At 42.8% G+C, this 20,302-nt stretch overlaps 1 protein-coding gene across 50 annotated transcripts in view; it reads left to right on the top strand.

Moving 5' to 3' along the window:
- Positions 1-225: 225 nt before the first annotated feature.
- Positions 226-20,302, top strand: part of LOC100880436 (uncharacterized) — a 55,497-nt gene continuing 35,420 nt past the window's right edge. For 44 of the 50 annotated variants that reach the window (XM_076539533.1, XM_076539522.1, XM_076539521.1 and 41 more), the window contains exons 1-6: positions 226-385; positions 3,049-3,243; positions 4,105-4,493; positions 4,638-4,884; positions 5,181-5,358; positions 7,619-7,759. In XM_076539533.1, the coding sequence (XP_076395648.1) occupies positions 3,070-3,243; positions 4,105-4,493; positions 4,638-4,884; positions 5,181-5,358; positions 7,619-7,759 (1,129 nt within the window). In that variant the 5' untranslated portion in view covers positions 226-385; positions 3,049-3,069. Of the gene's footprint in view, positions 386-3,048; positions 3,244-4,104; positions 4,494-4,637; positions 4,885-5,180; positions 5,359-5,924; positions 7,449-7,618; positions 7,760-9,228; positions 9,709-10,747; positions 18,443-20,302 lie in introns of those variants that run through there. The other 6 variants (XM_076539560.1, XM_076539559.1, XM_076539561.1 and 3 more) reach the window with 4 other exon arrangements.

Genomic DNA, 20,302 nt, shown 5'->3' with positions numbered 1-20,302 from the left:
CGCGTCGTCTATCTTCCATCCAAACCATCTTCCGTGCCTCGTGCATGTATTTCCATGAATTTTACGTATGTCGTGCGACCCTATAAATAGTCTCGGGTTCTAAAAGTCTTCGTACGATCCTGCGTTAACCGACCGTTCTCTTTGCCCCACTGTTCGTATCTTGTTGCGCAAAGGGCCAAACTTCGTGTTCTGCGCCGCGTCTCCCCACGATCGAGCACACTGTTTCCGTATATCCCGGTTATCCCCTCGCAGAACGGGTCGATCGTTAACGCGCAGCACTACGGCCATCGTGTAAAAAGTACCCACGACGCTTGGATAGTGTACGCCGAGGGCAGAACGCGTTTTCCATTTTCCTCTTGTGATATTTTAATTGTGCCAATAAAAGGTGAGTAACTTGGGTGTATATTTATTTATCATTTGTGCCGTAATCGTTAGTTTCTAGTTCGAATTATTTATTTATTTAGCGTCGTGAAAACCAGGTCGATTTGATATGGCGATCAATGCGAATTTTTCGTTAAACCACGTTATCTTGTAAGAAAGTGTGAATCGACGGTACCTACAACTTTGCGAAAAACGTGTGCGTGCCGAGATTTTATTTGTTTCGCGTTTTCTAACTAAATCATTTCCATTTTCGCCATTTTGCCTCTGCCAAGCCTGCAAAGTCGGCCATTATGTACGCGTGCCAGGTTGCGGTCCAGGGCCGGTTAATAACATACGAGACACTATACTTTCTACGTATCGTTGATTCGATTATTTTTATCGTACGAGTCTATGTTTCGGTTCTTTTCTTACAAGATATCTAGTGTTATCGTTACGAGGGTGTATTTTCGGCTAGTTTTATGGTGTTACTATTAAGCGGATTCGTATTTCTTTTCGTTCCTTTTTTCTCTTGTGCGTGCGTGTCTGGAAGATCGTATTTTCGTTATTCGACGTTAATTAAAATTATGGTTAGGCAAAACGCGCCGCGTTGCGCATTTAAAAATATGTTCGAGAAAAATATGTCTTTTATCTGTTCCTATTTGAATTCGAACAATTTATCGTTATCGATCAATTATTGATCCGTATATTTTCAAAGGTTTTCACGGTTAAATACATTTCTATAGAAAACGAAGTTCTGCTGTGCCATGATATTTTCCTTGTATCTCGCATCGCCGTTTGTTTGGCGCAAAAGGCGCGTTACTCGTTCGTTGCTCCTCTGACGAATCGAAATGGAAAAATGTGTTTTGTCGGTTAGCGTCCTCTGGCTGCGATTTCCAATCTCGACAAGCGATCGTAGCTTTTAGGAGTAGAGCGCATGCTCGTTAGTTTCCTTGGGTTTTTTTTTTTCTTCTCTCGTACCCTCTTCCGGGGAAGCCTGCGCTCTCTGACGGTCGATGTGCAGGCAAGCTAGCAGGCCTTTACGCTTCGCCATTGTTGAAAAGGGCAGCGCTCGAGGCGCACGCCGAGTTTGGACGCTTACGCAGTTTTTCACTATTTACCCATCCCGTGCTGTGATATTAGATTGTTTTATATCATTTATTAGGTGAGTGTTACAACGCGTAAACGATTTTTCGTAAAGTTTCCCAATTTCGTCGAAGCTCGCAAGGAAATTCTGGAAAATCGTAAGATGGGGTGACATGGTGCGGGCGGATCCTCTATGTATTTTTACGAATACATCATCTTTCCCGTATCAACGTCGCAGAGAAATTTCCCGGTGAAGTAAGTGTTTGCGATTTTCGTGTTTTTGTCCAGACGGCGCTTTAACGGGAAATTTCAACGTTAACGATGACATTTTGCCTCATATTTTTGCTTGCGAGCTTTTCCAACATCGCCATTTTGTTCGGGCGCGACCTCACGGACGGCCATATTGCGATCCACGTCTCCTCTCCTCCCATAGTTTCTCCTCGCGAGGAAAGTGCATCGTTCTTTTTCGCCGGTCGATAGACGCGATTGGAAAAATTATCTGTCTCCAACTTGTTTTTATTTCGCACACGTTGCTCGGCGCCATCTGACGTAATATTCGATACGAGATAACGATATAAATAGATTACGCAATCGCGCGTAAGACAGTGGTGAATGCTCTTCGCTTTATTTCGCAGTAATCTTCACGCGTGCATACTTACATTGTCGCGATGCCCCCACCCATCATACAGAAGCGTACGCGTTGCGCATGTGAAGCTAATAATCGATTTTCCGTTTTATATTGCGCGTCTATGATGTAAACTTCGCTGACGTATATCGTGCGTTACCCTTCCATCTTTTTTTTTTCCTTTTTTTTTGTACTTTGAAATAATAGTACCGGCTCGCGCGTTTGGTTCGTCACATTTTTCCTTTTCCGTTCCTAACGCGTTAATTAGAAAATCGATAGTCATACGAATAACGGTTAGAAACATCGTAGACGGGAGTCTACCGACGAATATGTCGAAAAGGCGTTACTAGATAATAGTTTACGGTAAAGAGGTAGAAAAAAAAACTACATTTTGTTGTTTCGTAATTTTGAATTATTTCGATACTCCCGTTTTGTATTTTTCTTCTATTATTTTGTTCGTTGAATAAATTCGTTTAACTGTTATCGCTTGTTGTCGTTCGATCGAACGGTTCAACGAGTAAAAGCGTTTCGGCGTTAACCCCGGGTACTGGAATATCCAGCAGACGCCCCTGAATTCCAGGGGCCTCAAAGCTAGTGCGCAAGCTGGTGCGCAGCTCGGGCGCAGTTGCGCATGCGTGATACTTGCGCGTCCTCCTGCATCATCCCCACCAAATCCGTCCATTACCGTTATGAGGACACGCACAAAGGAAAAGGCCAGAAGACTAATTCAACCGACGCGCTTGCATCGTACGGCCATTTTGGAAGCTTCGGTGCTTCCTGCCGAAGCTTTAACCCGTGTTTCAGTATCGATCGGGAAATTAGATAAATCCGTATAAGTTCTCGTTCGCGTGTTCTCGAATATTTCGGCTCGATGTTCGCGTTGATCGGGCATAAAACTTGTAGATAGCATTAGAGACGATATCGAACGACGGATATCGATCTGGTTCGTTCGTTACCATTAGTTTTTCTTATTTCTTCAGAAACGAGGAAATTAACAAAAAATGGAAGATGATCAACAGTTTTGCTTAAGGTGGAACAACCACCAGAGTACATTGATCCAAAACTTCGACACACTTCTAGAAAGCGGCACTCTTGTGGATTGTACGTTAGCTGCCGAAGGAAAATATTTGAAAGCGCATAAAGTGGTACTTTCGGCGTGCAGTCCCTATTTTGAGGTAAGTCTTCTTTCCTATTTTTCTTTTCTTTTTTTTCTTTTTAGTGGAAAACTTTTCTAGACTCGTTCGTTATTGATCGATACGTTAATATTATATATATATGCAGATATGTACTTTTAAAGTCGGCGTGAATTAAATGTTAATTCAAAGAATATAAAATTGTTACCCACGATCGACTATATCGACTCGTAACTCGAGTATTTAATTATATTTTTCTCGTATGCGTCATTGGATTTGTTAATAATTTTTCGTCGCGAAAAATTTGTATCATTTCGATTTCCATTAGATACGGCGTACGATTAAAATTTCTGTAAATTCTTGAAAGTTTAAACGGCGATAAAAACGGAACCTGAAATTGAAACAAGATGGCTGCTCTTGCTGAATGTTACTTGGACAGATGTCCAAGAGGCAGGGGGGATTGAAAGCCCAAACCCCCTCCTGTGGTTCCTCTTGGTAATCAATACAGAGAAAGCAAGATGGCCGATATCCAGGGCATTTGCCCTGGGATTTTATCCTGGCGCGGGTGGGGATGCACGAAGGGATACTGTCTCGTCAAATTGAATTTCGATCGTGGAATTACATTTGATGCATTTATAATGCCTCTGTATAATTGAAAGTTGATTCGATCGGTTAAGGATACGCGTTCTTTTCCAATTGTTTCACCTAATTATTTTTTTTTTTTCTTCTTTCATTGGACTCGGCCACTTGTATCAAAATATCGGCACACTATTCGATGCCGCTAATCGACTAAAATAACGTATCATGTTTTTTAATCGAAATCGAAATGCGTGCAAGTAAAATAATTAGAGTGGTTTTATCGTATTTATTGGTCGGTGTTGAACTCTATTGTTTTTATTATAGGGACTTCTCAGCGAGCATTATGATAAGCATCCCGTGTTTATCCTGAAAGACGTTAAATTTAAAGAATTAAAAGCTATGATGGACTATATGTACAGGGGAGAAGTTAATATCTCCCAGGATCAGTTGGCGGCATTACTTAAAGCCGCCGAATCACTGCAAATTAAGGGGTTATCCGAAAGTAAAACAAGTGGCAGCAACAAAATGGATTCGAGGCAACAAAAAGTCGTGCCACAAGTTACGGCAGCCCCGTGTGACATTCCACAAGGGGCTTCCAGCCTTACCATAGAAAAAAATAAAGTTCCTAGGCAGAGTTTGCCGCAAGGATCTGTTGGGGATATTCCTGAGGATTCGGCTAGTCCTCAAATACCACCCAAAGGTCTTTCGTCGAGGTAAGAAGACGCGAGAACGCGTATAATAATAGCTTGTGCGGAATTTTCGAATTTTCCAATTATCGTAAAACGATGGTTTTATGCGCGTTTCAAAAGTCGAGGTCGTTCACGCGTTCACGTTCACGATGATTGTTCGTTTTCCAGGGAAGGTTCACAAAGTCCGACTTCCAGAAAAAGAAAGAGGTTTCGAAGAAGAAGCGTCGGGGAAGATAATAATTCGATGGAGAACCACGAGGCCTCAAATTCAAACGATATGTCTCAGCAAGTGGCTGTTCCAGCACTTGGAATTGCACCTGTCGCGGAAGAAACAGCACACGCAGACCCTGCAGACTCTATTGGCAGGTCAGCCTTAATGACACAGCTGACGAGACCTGCGGACGAGATGCTGCAAGTAAGGTTTCACAAAACTCGATATCGAATCGACTTTTTATGGTACGCGGTACAAAGCGCGTTTATCGCGTGCCAACGTTATAATAGAAGCTGTTGCCACGCTGCTCTGTTTCTTTCGCTCGTTGGTAGAGTAAACGCGTCGTGCTTTATCCTGCTGTTCGGTTTCAGTTTCGATTTGATCGTACAGCGTGGAAACGGTACGGTACACGATCGCCGATGCGCGTTATTTTTCTTTTCATAGTTGTTGGAAAAAGGTTATGGGAGGAAAATTTGTAACGCGCGTCCTTTTCTTCGTAGATACCGTTAGAAAAACCGGAACCAAACGATAATCTCATCGAGCCAAAGTCGGAATATATGGAAGATCCAGAAGAAGCCGTCGAAGATCTGACGCTCGATGACGATATGAATGATCTTAACGAAATGGAACCGGATAATAATAGAGCTGGCCCTTCTCACGATCCTTCCCAACATCCAGGTAAGTCGAGTAAAACGTACTCCTTCATCTTTTATTTATATTACATAGTAATCGCGTAACGTAATGAAATACAGGGTATTTTCGCGAATTTACGCGATGCGAAACAATTCCAATTTCAACGCACTCTTCGAGTACTCTGTTAAATCGATTACACGCGTTCAGACATTTTTCGTCTAAAATATTGAATTCCCTCGAACCTTAAATAGTCGAATAATAAATAACGTATGCCGTGTATCGCATGGACGATGGCAGTAGCAAAACTTCGATCCAAAAAAGAAACTTTGAATCGAAGCACAGCTTTCTACCGTAAAAAAAAAATGTAACCGATAAGCAGGAGATATTTAATATGTGTATCCATATATACGTATATATATATGTATATATATCGTAGTTGTGTATAGGTTTCGAATTTGAAACGTTAATTGATCGAAGGAAAAAAAAAAGGACTCGTCTTTCACTTACGATGAACCGTTAAAATTTCGCGAACGTTTCGTTTTTAGTTTGTTAAATGTTAAAACGGGTCGTGCAATGATCGGCCGACACTAGCTTGGGTTTCCTCGTTGCAGGTGGGGGGGCGGGAGCGGGAGCGCGGTCTCGGTCGAGAGGGAATTTGGGTGGTGGTGGCGGTGCCCTCTGGGCGTCCCATTTCCTCGAATGTAAAAAAGGGCCGAACATGAGACGGCCACGCCCGGACGTTGACGTAGGCGCGTTGCTTAAATCGCTGGCAAACAAACAGGGCAGAAAGTATAGTTTAGACTCGGTTAAAATGTCCCTGGAAGCAATATTACAGCAGGGGGTTAGCACCACTCAGGCGTCAGAGATGTATGGCATTAATCGATCAACCCTGCAGTTCTATTTGAAAAAGTTGAACGTCGTCAGAAGGAGATGGAGACAACAACCTAGTAACCTGGTGCAGCCTAGACAGCCTTAGAGCATACGTGCTTTTTAATTAACCGTTTGTGTAACAGTGTTCCGAACATCGAGATTCGCGGATAAGCGACGATGTGTAATTTCATTGGTCGATATCTACATATACGATTTATTCCATTCCATTCTATTCTATTCTGTTCTGTTCCGTTCCGCTCTGTTCTGCTGTATTTAGAACCGTGCGGTTTTCTACTTACTTTGGTACATTTATCTTCGATGTAATTTGTGACTATTACACGCTTTGCGTTCCACGAATACATAACTTGTGCGTGTTTCGTGTCAATTTTCGAGAAGTTGGCACGAAGCATTTCTTTATACATATCCTAGCTGTTCTCTTCTTCTTTTGTCTCTTTTCCTTTTTCTTTTACTTTTATTTTCTTCGTTCGTTGGAGGAGGAGGAGGAATCGATGCTTGAAATCCACGCGAAAGGGGAAGCGAGCGATATTTCTTGTTATTTGTTACATCCCTTTTTCTTGCTTTTTCCTTTTTCTTATTATCGGTTGAAATTTTGTTGCCGCGTATTCGATGAACAAAATACGCATTGCCCGTTCACATTCCGAAGCGTGCATTGTTATTATTTCGTTTTTCGTTGTTGCATCACCGAAGAATCGAGCCTCGTCTTGGACAAGGAACCGAGATAACGTCTGAACAATGTGTATCGATCAATCGTTAATCGTTGAAATACAATTTGTAGTCGTGTTATTTCCGTTACAAATAAGTCGTTGACGTTTCCGTTGAACGCGCGGTGCGAGTCGTTTATTCACGACGAATGGTGTACAAAATGTCAGACTTCGAAGTAGCTTGGAAACTATCAGTATTACTTCTTTGTTCTAAGTGTTATCGTAGGGTTATAATTAGGCAAAGAACTCGAGATATATTAACGTGTTCGTATGTGTGTATGTATTATGGCGGGACGAAGAATAGCAAATAAGGGGAGGGGGAATGATTAAAAGGATGCGTTACTTTATATAATACGATACACGATACTGCCGGCTTATATTCGTTCTGTAAGAGAGTGTGTACGATTTCCGATGATCAGGATACCCTGTATTTCACTAAGTTTCGGACTGCTTCAGAATCCGATGACGTTTTTGTTCGTACTTAAACGAACATAAATTGCGAACAATAAAGCATATACGTATATTACCCTTCGTTCCTAAAAATTAGTCGTGTTCATTAGATATAGAAAATGCCAACCATAGTTTCGTTTCATTTATCTTTCTCTCCCTGATAATTATTCCTTTTGCTTCGACTTCTATTTGAAATAGCGTAATTTAGCCTATGGTAGCGCAACGTGTTTTACCAGCCTGGTTTTATTTGTCCGAATTTTTAGCAGGTATAGGCGCGTGGCACGTTACCGGAGATCGAAGTAACGCGGGAGGAGTTGTGGGCTCGGTGGCAGGAGCTCCTGGAACGACAGACGAAGTCTTTCTCGCAGCCCAAGAGGCCGCCCAGGCCCACCGCGACTCTCAAGGTAGGCTCATCCACATCATTTTTCATCAGCTCCTGCCCGCCGTAACAATAGGCACTTGTACTTTACACCCTTGTCTCTCGCGGTATTTTCATACCGGTTTCAATCGTACGAGAATCATCCCGAAAATCATCGGTATGTACGCTTACGGTCCATCGATCGTACAGACCGTTGAAACGAGCATGTACTCTAATTCGTTCGATTCGTATACTCTGAAAAAATATACGTTCGCGATCACCGCGAAAGCTCGCCGACGAAGTCGATCGGTTTCAGCCGAAATTTTTCCGAATAAAAGAATGTTATCGCGATTATCCGAAATAAGTAAATGAACGAATAACCATACGAAAGGTGCCTATTGCGCAGGCGTGACAGGGCTCGTATTTTCATTTGCCGTCGAATAACGTGGTTCAACCTAGACGCCGGTACGTTCAAGAGTAGCACGGTCTCTGAAAGAGCTTTTCACTTTACTGAACAGGGCATGTAACTTTTCGTTCATTTTCAACTTCCTAATATTTTTGTCTATCTTTACACTTTTCTTACTTCTTTTTTCTGTTCTTCTTCTTTTTTTTTTAACGATCACAATATCACGAAACGAGGTTGGCGCGCCAAGACGCCACCGTGGCTATTTATCGATGGCTCCAGTTAATATATTGCCAATGTATATATATAAATATGTGTATATAATTTTTTTTTTTTTATTTCTTTGTGGCTTGTCTTTGTCGTTGGCCTCGCAACGCGATATTGCGACCTCTCTCTCCTCTGCAAGGAAAAATCCTGTGCGATGCACGGTAACTTCGCCGTGACCACCGACCAAAGGAAACACGACACTCTTTCGTATTCTATAGCTAACGAAGAAAAAGTAGAGCTTATACACCTGATATAATGTAATGCAACGGTATAATATCATCTCCCCTTCGATGTCTAGCGTTCTTATTCCTACGTTTCAATCGGTTGTCGCGTAAATTTCGTAACAGAGCACCGTTTAAACTAATAGCAAGCCAGGCAGAAATAGATAAAGAGAGAGTAAACGTAGATGTGGACAATAGGGGGATAGAGAGGATGAGAGAGAAAGAGAGAACAAGGGTGTTAGAGAGAGAGAGAGAGAGAGAGAGAGTGGACGAGAGAAAGAAAATTGAAGGAAGGACGAATGTCGCGGTTATTAGTTATTGTTTACGAATTAGTTTCGCGCGGTTTTCATGATTTGGTCGTCTTGTCAAGTGGACGGGAGTAGAAGAGAAAAACCGATGTACTAGCTTTTAAATCGTTCGAAACGATTCTCGAGAATCAAGTCGAAGTAATTATTTTTCGGACCGCGCGACGATATACGATTCATTCGCGTTCTTGGATCTCTCCAAAGTATCTCTTTAACTTACGATCGGACGATTGTTTCGCGATCGGTGCGTCGCGCTTATTAATATCGACGATATTCGTATAACGCAATGAAGCAGACGAAAACCAACCTTCAATATTAGGTACTAGGAGACGTGTTCCTCGTGCGGATCCACCACAAAGGCTTTCAATGAACATGAAGCAGCATCGCCTTCAAAAAATTCAAAGTTCGGGCGCCAAAAAATTTCCTCAGAGATCGTGCAGAGTGTGTAGAGTGCACGGGAAACGTAAGGATACGTGTTACATGTGCGAATTCTGCAGAGTACCGCTTTGTAGAAGCAAATGTTTCGAACGTTACCACACGGTGGAGTATTATTAGAGTTAGATCTCGCGTAAGCTAGATCGGTGCTAAATACACGTTAAGTTCGTATAGCAAGATCGGTAAAGGCGTGACGGATGATCCAAGTCAGTTAGCTGTTCGGTCATTGCGATTTATCGGTTTCGTTCCCGCGAAAACTCGACATCCTTGAACTGGATACCGCGTGAAAAGAAAACCGTTGGGAGGAAAGCGGTGGTGGAGGGTCGCGCGTACTCGGGATTATCCGTTTTTTTTTTTTTTTTTTTTTTAAATAACTGTCACGGTTGACGGTAAAATTCGAAAGAGAGAAGAACCGGGTGAAGAGGCTTTGGAGGAAAAAAGCGTTGGCGCGCAGCTGTCGCGTTTCTCTTGGAATCGATGCATCTGTTCGTAGATACTCGTGCGCAGCTGTCGCGTTGGCAGATGCGACGCTAAAAGAGTTGGCTCGTACGAATTGTTGCGCACGGCGTGTCGCATCGCGGAAAATAAAAGGAAACGCGAGAAATACGCGGTTCGCGTTTAAAAGAGATACTTTAGGAGAGGGAAGTTCGAAACGTAAGTAAGATTATCGGTCGTACCAAGAAAGCAGGAATAGGCGTGTTTAATAGAGAAATTTCGCGCGTTATTCCTTGGCCGGCTTTTATCGTAAGAAAGAGAAGTTTCGTTGTAACGATCGCACGAAGAGGCGATCCAACGCGGGACACAAGGTAATTTCGGAGAGAGAGGAGCGATCTCTCCGTCAATGCTGCTGGTTCCTTCGATTAACGAATCAAATTCATCGCATCGTAATAACGTTGACTTAATTTCGAGAAATATGTTAGATTTTCGAGCCATACACCGACACGCACGATTCGTTGACGTTCGATACCGCGGTGCTCATATTCTCGACTCGTCGAACGATCAATTTCAATGAATCGAACGGAAAAGTAAAAAGTTGCTGTTTACGAGTGCTCGCATTGATGGGGAAGGTCGTCGTTTTCATCGTCAGAGACTTGTTACCTTGAATCGATCGTATTCTCGCGCGGACCGATTCAGACCTTTAACGCGCGAACCGTATACACACGTTTCTTCTCACTGGCTCGACGACACGTTCCGTGCCGCGTAGATTCTCGATAACGCGCGCTCGTGATTTTCACGCGAAAACAGTCGTTTCCTCGAGTTTTTCGATGCCGTCTTCGTAATATAAGCGAGAAAGAGAAGGAAAGGAAAATAAACGGTCGCTCGGTGAAACTCAGTTTCTTTGGAACGCTTTTGACACGACGCGCGGAATAGACGAACATGAGATCGTAATTTGTCTCTCGCAGATGCATCGAAGAGAAGCTTGCTGCGGCACGAAATCAAAAAGAAAGAGGGGAAAGTATCGAAAGTAAGACGTCGTTGCGAGAGATGTTATCAAGAAAACGTGAAAAAGTTTGGTAGTCAGGTCGCGAGAAACTGCACCGTTAAAGTAGCTACGTTTTGCGAGGATTGTTACGGCAAGCCTCATCTCTGCTTGTCATGTTTCTATATCCAACACGTTAATCTACCATGATTTATTTTCGACGAATAACGCGATTGAATTGTATCGGTTGTTTCGCATTTCATGTGTCCGATAAATGTTCATTTTCTAAACGAGAAGTTGTATATAATTTTCCTGATCGATCGAGGTTCGAAGAGTTTGTTTCGTTAAGAGGAACGACGTGTGTGCGTGTGTCAGAGGGGGAGTGGGAGATTGTGCGTGAGAGAAGGGAGAGAGAGGTAATGGCGTAGGGGCAGAGGGGAGATACCGAGCAGGTGCAAACGGGACAATAGTCGCGATAGTTTACCGCAGCACGGAACGTGTACTCGTGTATTTGTTTGATTTTATTACTCGAAACACCGAGAGATTATTCACCCCTTTAGCTCGTTTGGTTCGATTAAGAATTTTTAGTTGAACACTCTGACGCGTAACTTGCCCGAAGAGGTTGATCGAGCCACGATTTCCAAGTCGATGGTATCGCGTTGATCGCGACGCGAGTACCACACGTATAGAAAAAAAAGAAAACGAAAAGTAGAGCCGGCGTTGCACCACGTTGTTTGCGGTACGTAGAGAATTTCTGTAAATGTCGTTGTGGAAACAAAGATGTTCCGGTGAAAAAGGTAAAGATGGACCTACGTTTTTCACGATTCTGACTGATTCGCGACGGGAACTAATGTAACGTTGGCGTAATCGGAATTATTATCGACGAGGAGAAATTTGCCGAATCGTGTTCATCTTTGCCGCTAAACCGGAACGTGTAACCCTCGTATCCTAAAGGAAAAGAGAAAGAAAAACAAACCACCCATTCGTAGTCGTTTACGTGTTTTTTTTGTTGGTAAACGATTAAAAGAAAGTATATATACCACGCACACGGTAGTAATAAACGATAAGCAAAAGGGAGAAAAAAAAGAAAGGTTAAGACGATTTTAAGACGATTTTAAGACGATTTTAAGACGATTGGACGAAAGAAGGGACATGGATAATTAGCGCGTAACCGCGTGACCCTCGCGTACGCGCCTATTCGATTAACGGGACGAGAAAACGTTCGAAGGAGGAATACATATATATTTATATATCGGTCGATGATCGCGAAAGGACGCGCGAGGCGGTAACCGCGCGAGGGTCTCGCGTTTGCAGAAACGTTGTTGCCCACACGGTGAATCGTATACGCGCGATCGTGCCTTTCTCTCGTATTAGCGCGTTGGGTTTTCGCGGCTCCCCGTCATTCGACGAATAGAAAGAAGCTGCAATCGATAACAAAAAAAGCACGTGGTCGTTTGGTAGTCGGACACGCGTGACACGCGCCCGCACGCGTTCGCAGCGGCCCGTTATCGCCGGGGCGCCTCTTCGTCTTTTCGCTTTTTCGCGTGCTCGCGCGTATCACGCGTGTCGAGAAGAGAACCTTTTCCACGCGTACCAACCGAGAGTATATATATACATATACTTAATATATACGTATACATATACATGTACGATGTGTGATATATTCAACGTATTCAACAATTTTTTTTCTTTGTCCATCCGTGTATGCGTACATACTCGATAGTTTTTCAATCCATTGCGTTGGGCCATTTTTTGCGTAATTCGTCTTGCATGCCACGCTTCCTTCGGTAGTTTAATTACGACTCTTTAACTTTGCGGAGGTGAGCGAGCGCGATGCGTTCTCGTCGCGCGGACAGTCCTGCGTTTCTTTTATGTTTAGTTTTAAATATGCCTGCAGATCAATCTCGTGTTTTGACAAAGGGTTGTTCCGTTAGTGTTACATTGGTGGTGGTGATCGATCTGCGAACACACACACACATATATATATATATTCTACTTTCCTGTCTACGATACGATACGATACGATACGGTACGGTACGGTACGGTACGATACGAGGCGTACGCGCTTGCACACGTTCCAATACATTTTTTTTTTTAACTAACCCATGTGTACATAACTCGCTTCTTTGTTCGTAACGCATATAAACATCAGATATTTGATTAACCCGATTTACAATGCTGTTTTTACGCGTGTACGCGTGAATCGTTACACGTACGCGCGTTATGCGCGCGTCCTACCTCGATTGTACGATAAGTACATATGTATTTGCGTCTACATACGTATATCGTACAATTATCAAATACACGCATAACGCGTTTTCCACGTGTCGCGTATGTACGGATAGCATACGCGCGTATATACATTTATTACACATTTTCTACTCGATTTGTACTATTATCATATGTTCACGTTGCGTATGGAAACGTACACTTGTGTATCTATTGTTAATACTGTCCATGGTATTGTACCTTTTTCGTATTCGAATTTCGTTGTCGTGTACTATGCCATGCCAATTTTACGCTGTACGTTCATTTTCTCTGACGTTGTGTGTTCCCCAAGTGTTTAGGGTATCGTTGCGGAAGACGTTCAAGTTTTTGTGTATCTGAAATCAGAAGATCAGAGAAGGCCTGTTTTGGTCGCGATCGAGCGATTTCTCGATCGAGACGTTCTCAATCGCCGTCTCCTCGCGTCGATTTTTCTTCTCTCCGGTTTCGTCCAAGAACGAACCGCGAGGAGACTCGCGGAATAAGCGTGTGCGCGAGAGAAAGAGTGAGAGATTAAGAGAGCGAAAGAGAGAAAGAGAGAGAAAAAGAGAGCGAGAGAGAGAGAGAAAGTGTAACAGCGAAGAGCAGTGTGCCTATTTGCGCATTGCTCGAACAGCTGGTATTTTTCTTTGTATTTTCGCGAGCCACTTTGCCGCGAAAGTACTTCCCTTTTCGTTTAAACGGCTACTTCGACCAACGAATCGTACGAATTTCGGGCGGTACTGACTCCCGGACAGTACCAGCACCGTGTGTCGCGTGTGTTCTTGCAATCGAGATACAAGCTCTCTCGTCGAAGAAGAAACGAAGAATCTGGAGGCTTTTCGATATCGATCGATCGGCTGTGTCTCGTAACACGTTGGCGTGTACGGTAAGGACAATAGAGTACAGGTAAAAACGACGTCACGGTCGTTCAGAAAATCATCTTTTTTCGACGCGCTGATCGCTCGTCGTGTTTCGTATTTTCGTGATTAGCGCATACCTCTAATTTATCGCTCCCTTGATTTGCACGTTGCGAACAGATTATTCTCTCGAATAATCGATCGATCCAATCTTTGGTAAGGAGATTGGATTGCTCTTCGATTCGAGAGATTTTCTTTGCAACTTCTTTTCTGTTTTTGCAATAATACGGATTCGCACGATCGTGCAACTTCGCCGAGTGACAACGATCATTCGGTTGCGACGCGTTTGCTTAATAATACGTATCGAAGAGGAACGTTTGCGTTGTTCGTAAACGTTCAATCTTTTCTCCATGGAGATTTCATTATATTTATGTAAAATATATGTCGTTGGATATATTTCTGTATTTTTTCTTTTTTTGTATCGACGATGATACAACAGGTTTTTAATATTTTCGACAACGAAGGAAGAAAGAAGAGACAGCCAAGTGGCGTAGTTGACGCGCGACGAGATAGAAAAGTACGTTCATCCTTTATTCCGATTCCGAAAATTGTTCATTTTGAAGAATTTTTGGTGGAAGAAGGATGTAAAAACGAGACCACGAAACTTCAGGTTTTTGAAGTTTCTAATGCTCGCATTTAGTTTACGAATGTGTAAGTCGCGTGTACGATTAAAGAATAGGAGTCCGAATATTTCGGGACTCGACGATACTTGTACTTTTCAACGGGATTCCAGTGAAGTTTATTATTCGAAGGAACGATCGGAATGTGTCGGTCGTGTTCCATTCGTCGACAGGAAAGTGTGACGAAAAGAGAAGCGTTGAAAACTTTGTGGGATACTTTTCGTCTCCGGCCGGAGCGATAATACGAATATTGGTAATGTCTCCTTTTACATATTTATGCGTTGCCTCGTATTATAAAACTCTCGTTTCTGTCCATTTTCTAACAAGCCTTTTTCTTTTAACGTGTTCTTTTTACTACTTCGCAGCTGAAAATGGTATATATAGTGGTAATGGTATATATACATATTAGTACGTAACGATACCTTTCAACGTCTTTCCATTTTTATCATTGTTTATTACGTTTAATCGATTTTCTGTGTCGCTCGTAGCGTTAGCGACGTGCGTCCGGTTGTTTTCTCAACGTTTCGTTGACTTAACCAGGATTTCGAGGACACGAATCGGCGATACCGGTGCGCGTTAAGACTGTTGGATTATTCTCGGAAAATTCTCGGTGATCAACGGGAATTGGAGCGAACGAGAACAGCTTTTGACGCGAATCGTTGTCATCGAATCGGTTCGACATCCAAGGAAGTTCCAACGAAAGGTTGACGAATAACGGCGCTAGAAGCGTTACGAGCGCGTTGCTCGATTAATCTCGATATATTTGTTGTTTAACAAACTCTTCGTTTTATTTCAGCCTAATTAACTCGACCTAATAACGATCTTGTATCTATTTATCGGTGTCGATTTACATTTATTTCCATCGTTAATTAACGATGGGGAAAAAATTGAATTTTTCGTATAGCGCAGTTTAAAATAGTCTTTTGTCCGGTACGTCGGTTTTTACAAAGTGTTCTCCAAAAATCGCTGCTGTTCGAAGGAAGACGAATTTCGAGTTGTTGGCAATCTGTGTTCAGTGATCATCGAGTGTGTTCGCAGTTAACGAGTGATCGGTCAAAAATTACGATAAAGGATAAGTATTTAATCCCGCGCGTTGTATCGGCGCGTGGGATATCTTCAATTTCTATACATTTAACGTAGTATTAATTTTTGTAAAAATGATCGCTAACGAGTAGTTTTGGTCGGCTCCGTTTCAGCGTTAACGCGATCATCTTATTTCGATAGCTCTTACGATCGGTGTGTAAACGATCATTTTTACAAAATACGTTTAATATTTTACTTGGTAAGTTTCGAAGATCGATATATCCTGAATTATACGTCAGCTATGCGAACTACGCGTATATCATGTTTTTTTGTTTGTTTTTTTTTTCTTCTAGTTTCGACAAGGGTATCGTTATTTACGTTCTATGATCTATTCGCTTTCTTTTTATCAGTTTCCATCGATTAGCATAGTTTTCTACAAGAAATCGAAATTCTACGTTTCACGAACGTCGATAATTTGTGCGACAGAAGAGTGTTGTAGTAGGATCCTTCGAGTAAATATCGCGATAGTTTAGATGTTTTCGTTTCTTCCTTTCGATTGTTTCTCGTTTTTGCTATTTGAACGTAACACGCGTGCGTCGCGTTTCTACACGGTTTCTTGCGAAAATGCGTACAATGTTCGAGAGTATACGCGCGTCTTAACCAGTAGGGAGATGTCAGTGGGCGCGAAAAGAACGTCGAAGAAGTATCACGAAATCGATGCTCGTTCGATCCGTGCTTCCCAAATTCTAAGGCGCCAGAATATGAGAAGATAATCGATCGAACTTGATGATCGAGCGTGATCGGTTAAATTGTCGGGTAACGTTGTTCGATTTAAACGGTAAAGCGTGGCGCATCGTCGAAACGCGATCCTTCTCCAACGATATCGCGTTATCCACGCGATATTCGAGTCGGGGATACGTAATGATTTTCGTTAAATACGACGACAATTCTAGAACGTTGATTTAACGAAGATTCGTTACGTATTCGGTTGACGCTGGAGTGTCAATTTTTAATTTGATCCGATTTCTCGCTGCGGGTATCGCAGAGAAATCGTCGTTTCGAAGATTGATCTTCCGCGAATACTCGTGGAGAAAAGCGTGAAAGGGAGTTTAATCGCGTTAGATGAGCGATACGCGGCAGTTGGGTCGATCGATGTTCACCGACACCGTTCGATAAAAATGTTCGGGTGAAAAGACGCGTGGAATAATAAAGCAGTCGTTGGTAAGATAACGATTGCCGCGCGTCGCGTCGCGTCGCGTTGTGTTGCACGATAAGATGACCCAGTTACGAAGCTGCATAAGCCAGAAATAATTGGTCGGTAAAACGTTAAATCGTGTACTAGTTGGTTGGTTTTAGTCGGTGAGAAGGGAAGAAGAAAGGTCTGGTAACGATAAGTGGGTCGAAGGTGGTTGTGCCGCGTGCGTTCGCGTCGATTCTCCTATAATTTTCGCTGCGCAGCGGTTATTATTTGGAGCGTCGATGCGTCGCGCGAAATCAACTTCTGATTATTTGTTAATCGAGCTCGACGGACGAACTTTCGAGGATTTCACGCGACCTTAGCGAATATAGGCGAATAGGCGGAAACGAATTTAGATCGAAGAGGAAGCGCAGAGGGTCACACGAAGAGGTAGATCGGCGCGCGTACGTATGGTTGTTGCGTGTTTCGGAAAACGATCGAACCGCGCTGCGTGCGATGTTGTTGTTCCGATGCGTCGTACCGTGCCGTCTCGACGTAATATCTTTATCGAAATCGACGTTCCTCGGCCAGACGAGAGCTGTATCGGCCGCAGTTTGTCCACTGCCGGCATTTTATCCGGTTGGACGTCATCGAAGGGGGGTGTTGTACACCCCGGAAGAGAGAGGACTGGATCACCGTACCACAGCTGATTCCGCGAGGAAAGTTTTCCAGTTGCAACACTGGTTTCAAGTCGCAGATTTTCCTCGATCATATTCTCGAAGGGGAGAGACCAAGTAGCGAGAAAATCGTTTCGTAAGGCGTGTGCTTAGCTTTCGCGTTCGTCTCTCGGCGCGTACGATCGACAAACAAAAACTCGTTTTGCAATGCCAAGCGTCCACTTATTTCGTTACTTTTACGCGATAACGGAAAATTTCGTGTCTCTTTCGTTTTTTCTCGACAGCTCTTCGAGGGATTAATATCGTTCCGATCGATAGGATATTTAGCTTAGTTTAGTTACGTTTTATCGAAATTATTTGTTCGTTGGAATTTGACATTTGCGTCGTTTAAAGCTACATAATATCGCATCGAAGCTAAATCGACTGTTCGATGAGAAGTTACGTAAGCGAAAAAGGAGGGACGACTTGGCTCGTAGCGTTAAACTAGCGATTGCGAATTTCACGTTCGACCGTAGTAGACCGACGGATAAAAGTATCGTTTCAATTTTATTTCAATGTTGAACTCTTCGTTTTCGCGACAAGACATCGAGTGACGCTCGTGAGAGTACTTGGAATGCATTCGATATATCTCGCGGACCGAGTTTGAATATCGATTATGTTCAAAAGAAGTATTTTTTTTTCGCAGACCGTAGTAGAATCGTCGAGATTTTCGTAGCGCGTCATGAAAATATCACTAAAGTCTCGTTTTCTGAATGACGGTATTAAAAAATTGTACGCGAGGAATTTAAAAGAGACGCGAAAACGTTGGTTTATCGGAATTTCTTCGATACACGCGTAAAATGCAGAAGAAGCGGTATTCGATGTAGGACTTGAGCCGATTCACCGATAAAAATGCAGATTTTAATTACACTAATTCTCGCATCTGTCTCGAATTTCGAATTTCTCGATCGTGTTTCCAGTTGTCCAGCAGAGTGTGGAGCCTACGAAGATAAACAATAAACGTTTTTCTATTAAAAATGATATTTATTTCTTCTAACTTCTATCACGATCCCCTTCCATTTCCTTAGTGTATTCCATTTACAAGATTTTTCTTGCCACGATCATGTTCGTATCAGATTATGTAAAATCGTTTATCGCGCGCAGCCGTTGCAGTTGTTTCATTTTTCGTCAAATATTTCGTACGATTTGTCACGATGAAATTCGCGATTGTCCGCTTAGTGCACATAACCGTTTCATCAATTTCTTACGTTCTTTCGAAAATCGCACGAAACGATACGATGGGGTAAGTCGCGTAGAGAATTAGCCGCGTTTCCGTTTCGGTAATACGTTCAAATTTGTCGATGTTTTCGCGTATTCTTTTTTTTTTTTTTTTTTTCTGAAGTTGTTAGGGTGGCTTTTAAGTTCTCGGGAGCGCTTTTAATGGATGAGAAACGTGTCTCTAAAAGGATCAACGTGTGCGTGTGCGTGTGTACTATTTGATGGGTAGCGCAGCGAGGATGGATGCAAACGTTTTTCTAATAAGTTACGGAAGTCATAAAGTTTGCCACAAAATCCGAGAAAATCGTGTTTACGCGTTATTCGAAGACTGCACAAGGTGGGTTCCTTTACGAATTCTCAACGTCGATGGATCTCGCGGCGCGAGCGTTACGAAACGAAAAGGTATACGCGTGTGTCGTTGCGGTAATAGGAACGAGAAATTTTCAACGGTTGAAACTTGGTTAGTTTTTCTTGTAAAATCGCGCTTAAGAAAGCGCGATAGGTAACTCGCGTACGAGGTACGCGAAATTGCTTTTTCTTTGCTCGCGATAATCGTTTCGAAGAGGACAGTTTTTTCGACGGTCGGGGTGAGACTCGGATTATACCCCTCGCGAGACGACTAACCGCGAGTAAAGTTACTTCTACGTAGATGTTTCGTTCGTTGTAAATACAAAGATGCTCGTGCGTGGTACAATTGCTTCGGACAGAATGTGTATGTTATACGCGCGTTAATCGATAATCCAGTGGAGAAGAGGATACGCGTAACGAATCTTGATCGCGTAACTTTACGATAACGACTAGGACACGACGCCGACGATGATATGTACTGCATGCCGGCTCACATGGTTTGCCTCGAATTTTAAGCTTTCATAATCATTAATGTAATGCGGTGTGAACGTCGATAGAATCGAAAAGCAGCTCGTCTGTTCCGACGAAACGCACGGTTTCGGGAACAGTTTCGAATCGAATAAAATTGCTGATACATTCGTTTTACACGGACGCGTGTGTTGGGTGAAATTATACAAGGAGGCATTTTTTACGTTGGGTTCAAGTAACGTACTTTCACGGGTGTAAAAAATGGAAACACTAATAAAAAGCGATTCATTTTGGAGGCAGCATGTAAATAACAAAGGCTCAAAATGAAGAAGACTGCGCCGAATAGTTTTCGCGACATTACTGTCTCGCGAGTTTATTTCGAAACGCGTAGCTACGGTCACTGCTCAACTTTCAACGCGCGCTTCGTTTTCTCTTCGTTAAAATCTCTTTTCTTTTTTACCCTGGATCGCGAAAATGCGACGAGAAAAGAAAAGTCGTAGATGCGCGCGGTATAGAAGGAGCGATCGTTTCGAAATTCCTCGAGATTTTTGCGGAAGAAAATAACAACGTTTATCGCGACGGTTCGTCTCGATACGATACACACGTACATAGAAGGTATACACGCAGTCTTCTTTTCGAGAGCGAGCTTTTTAAGCCTTGATCGTATATATCGTCCACATGCTTGGCTCGAGCTTTTCTTTTACCATCGTTATCGAAGAACAAGTACCTATGTTGTTTGTCTTTGAAATTCGCGATAACCCGAGTAAGAAGCAAACGAGAGAGGGAAGCATTCATTGGTCGCGA

Source organism: Megachile rotundata, chromosome 14, assembly GCF_050947335.1.
Source record: "Megachile rotundata isolate GNS110a chromosome 14, iyMegRotu1, whole genome shotgun sequence".
Taxonomy (NCBI): Eukaryota; Metazoa; Arthropoda; class Insecta; order Hymenoptera; family Megachilidae; genus Megachile; species Megachile rotundata.
The sequence above is the reverse complement of the archived record's forward strand: the minus strand, read 5'-3'. Positions and strand labels throughout refer to the sequence as shown.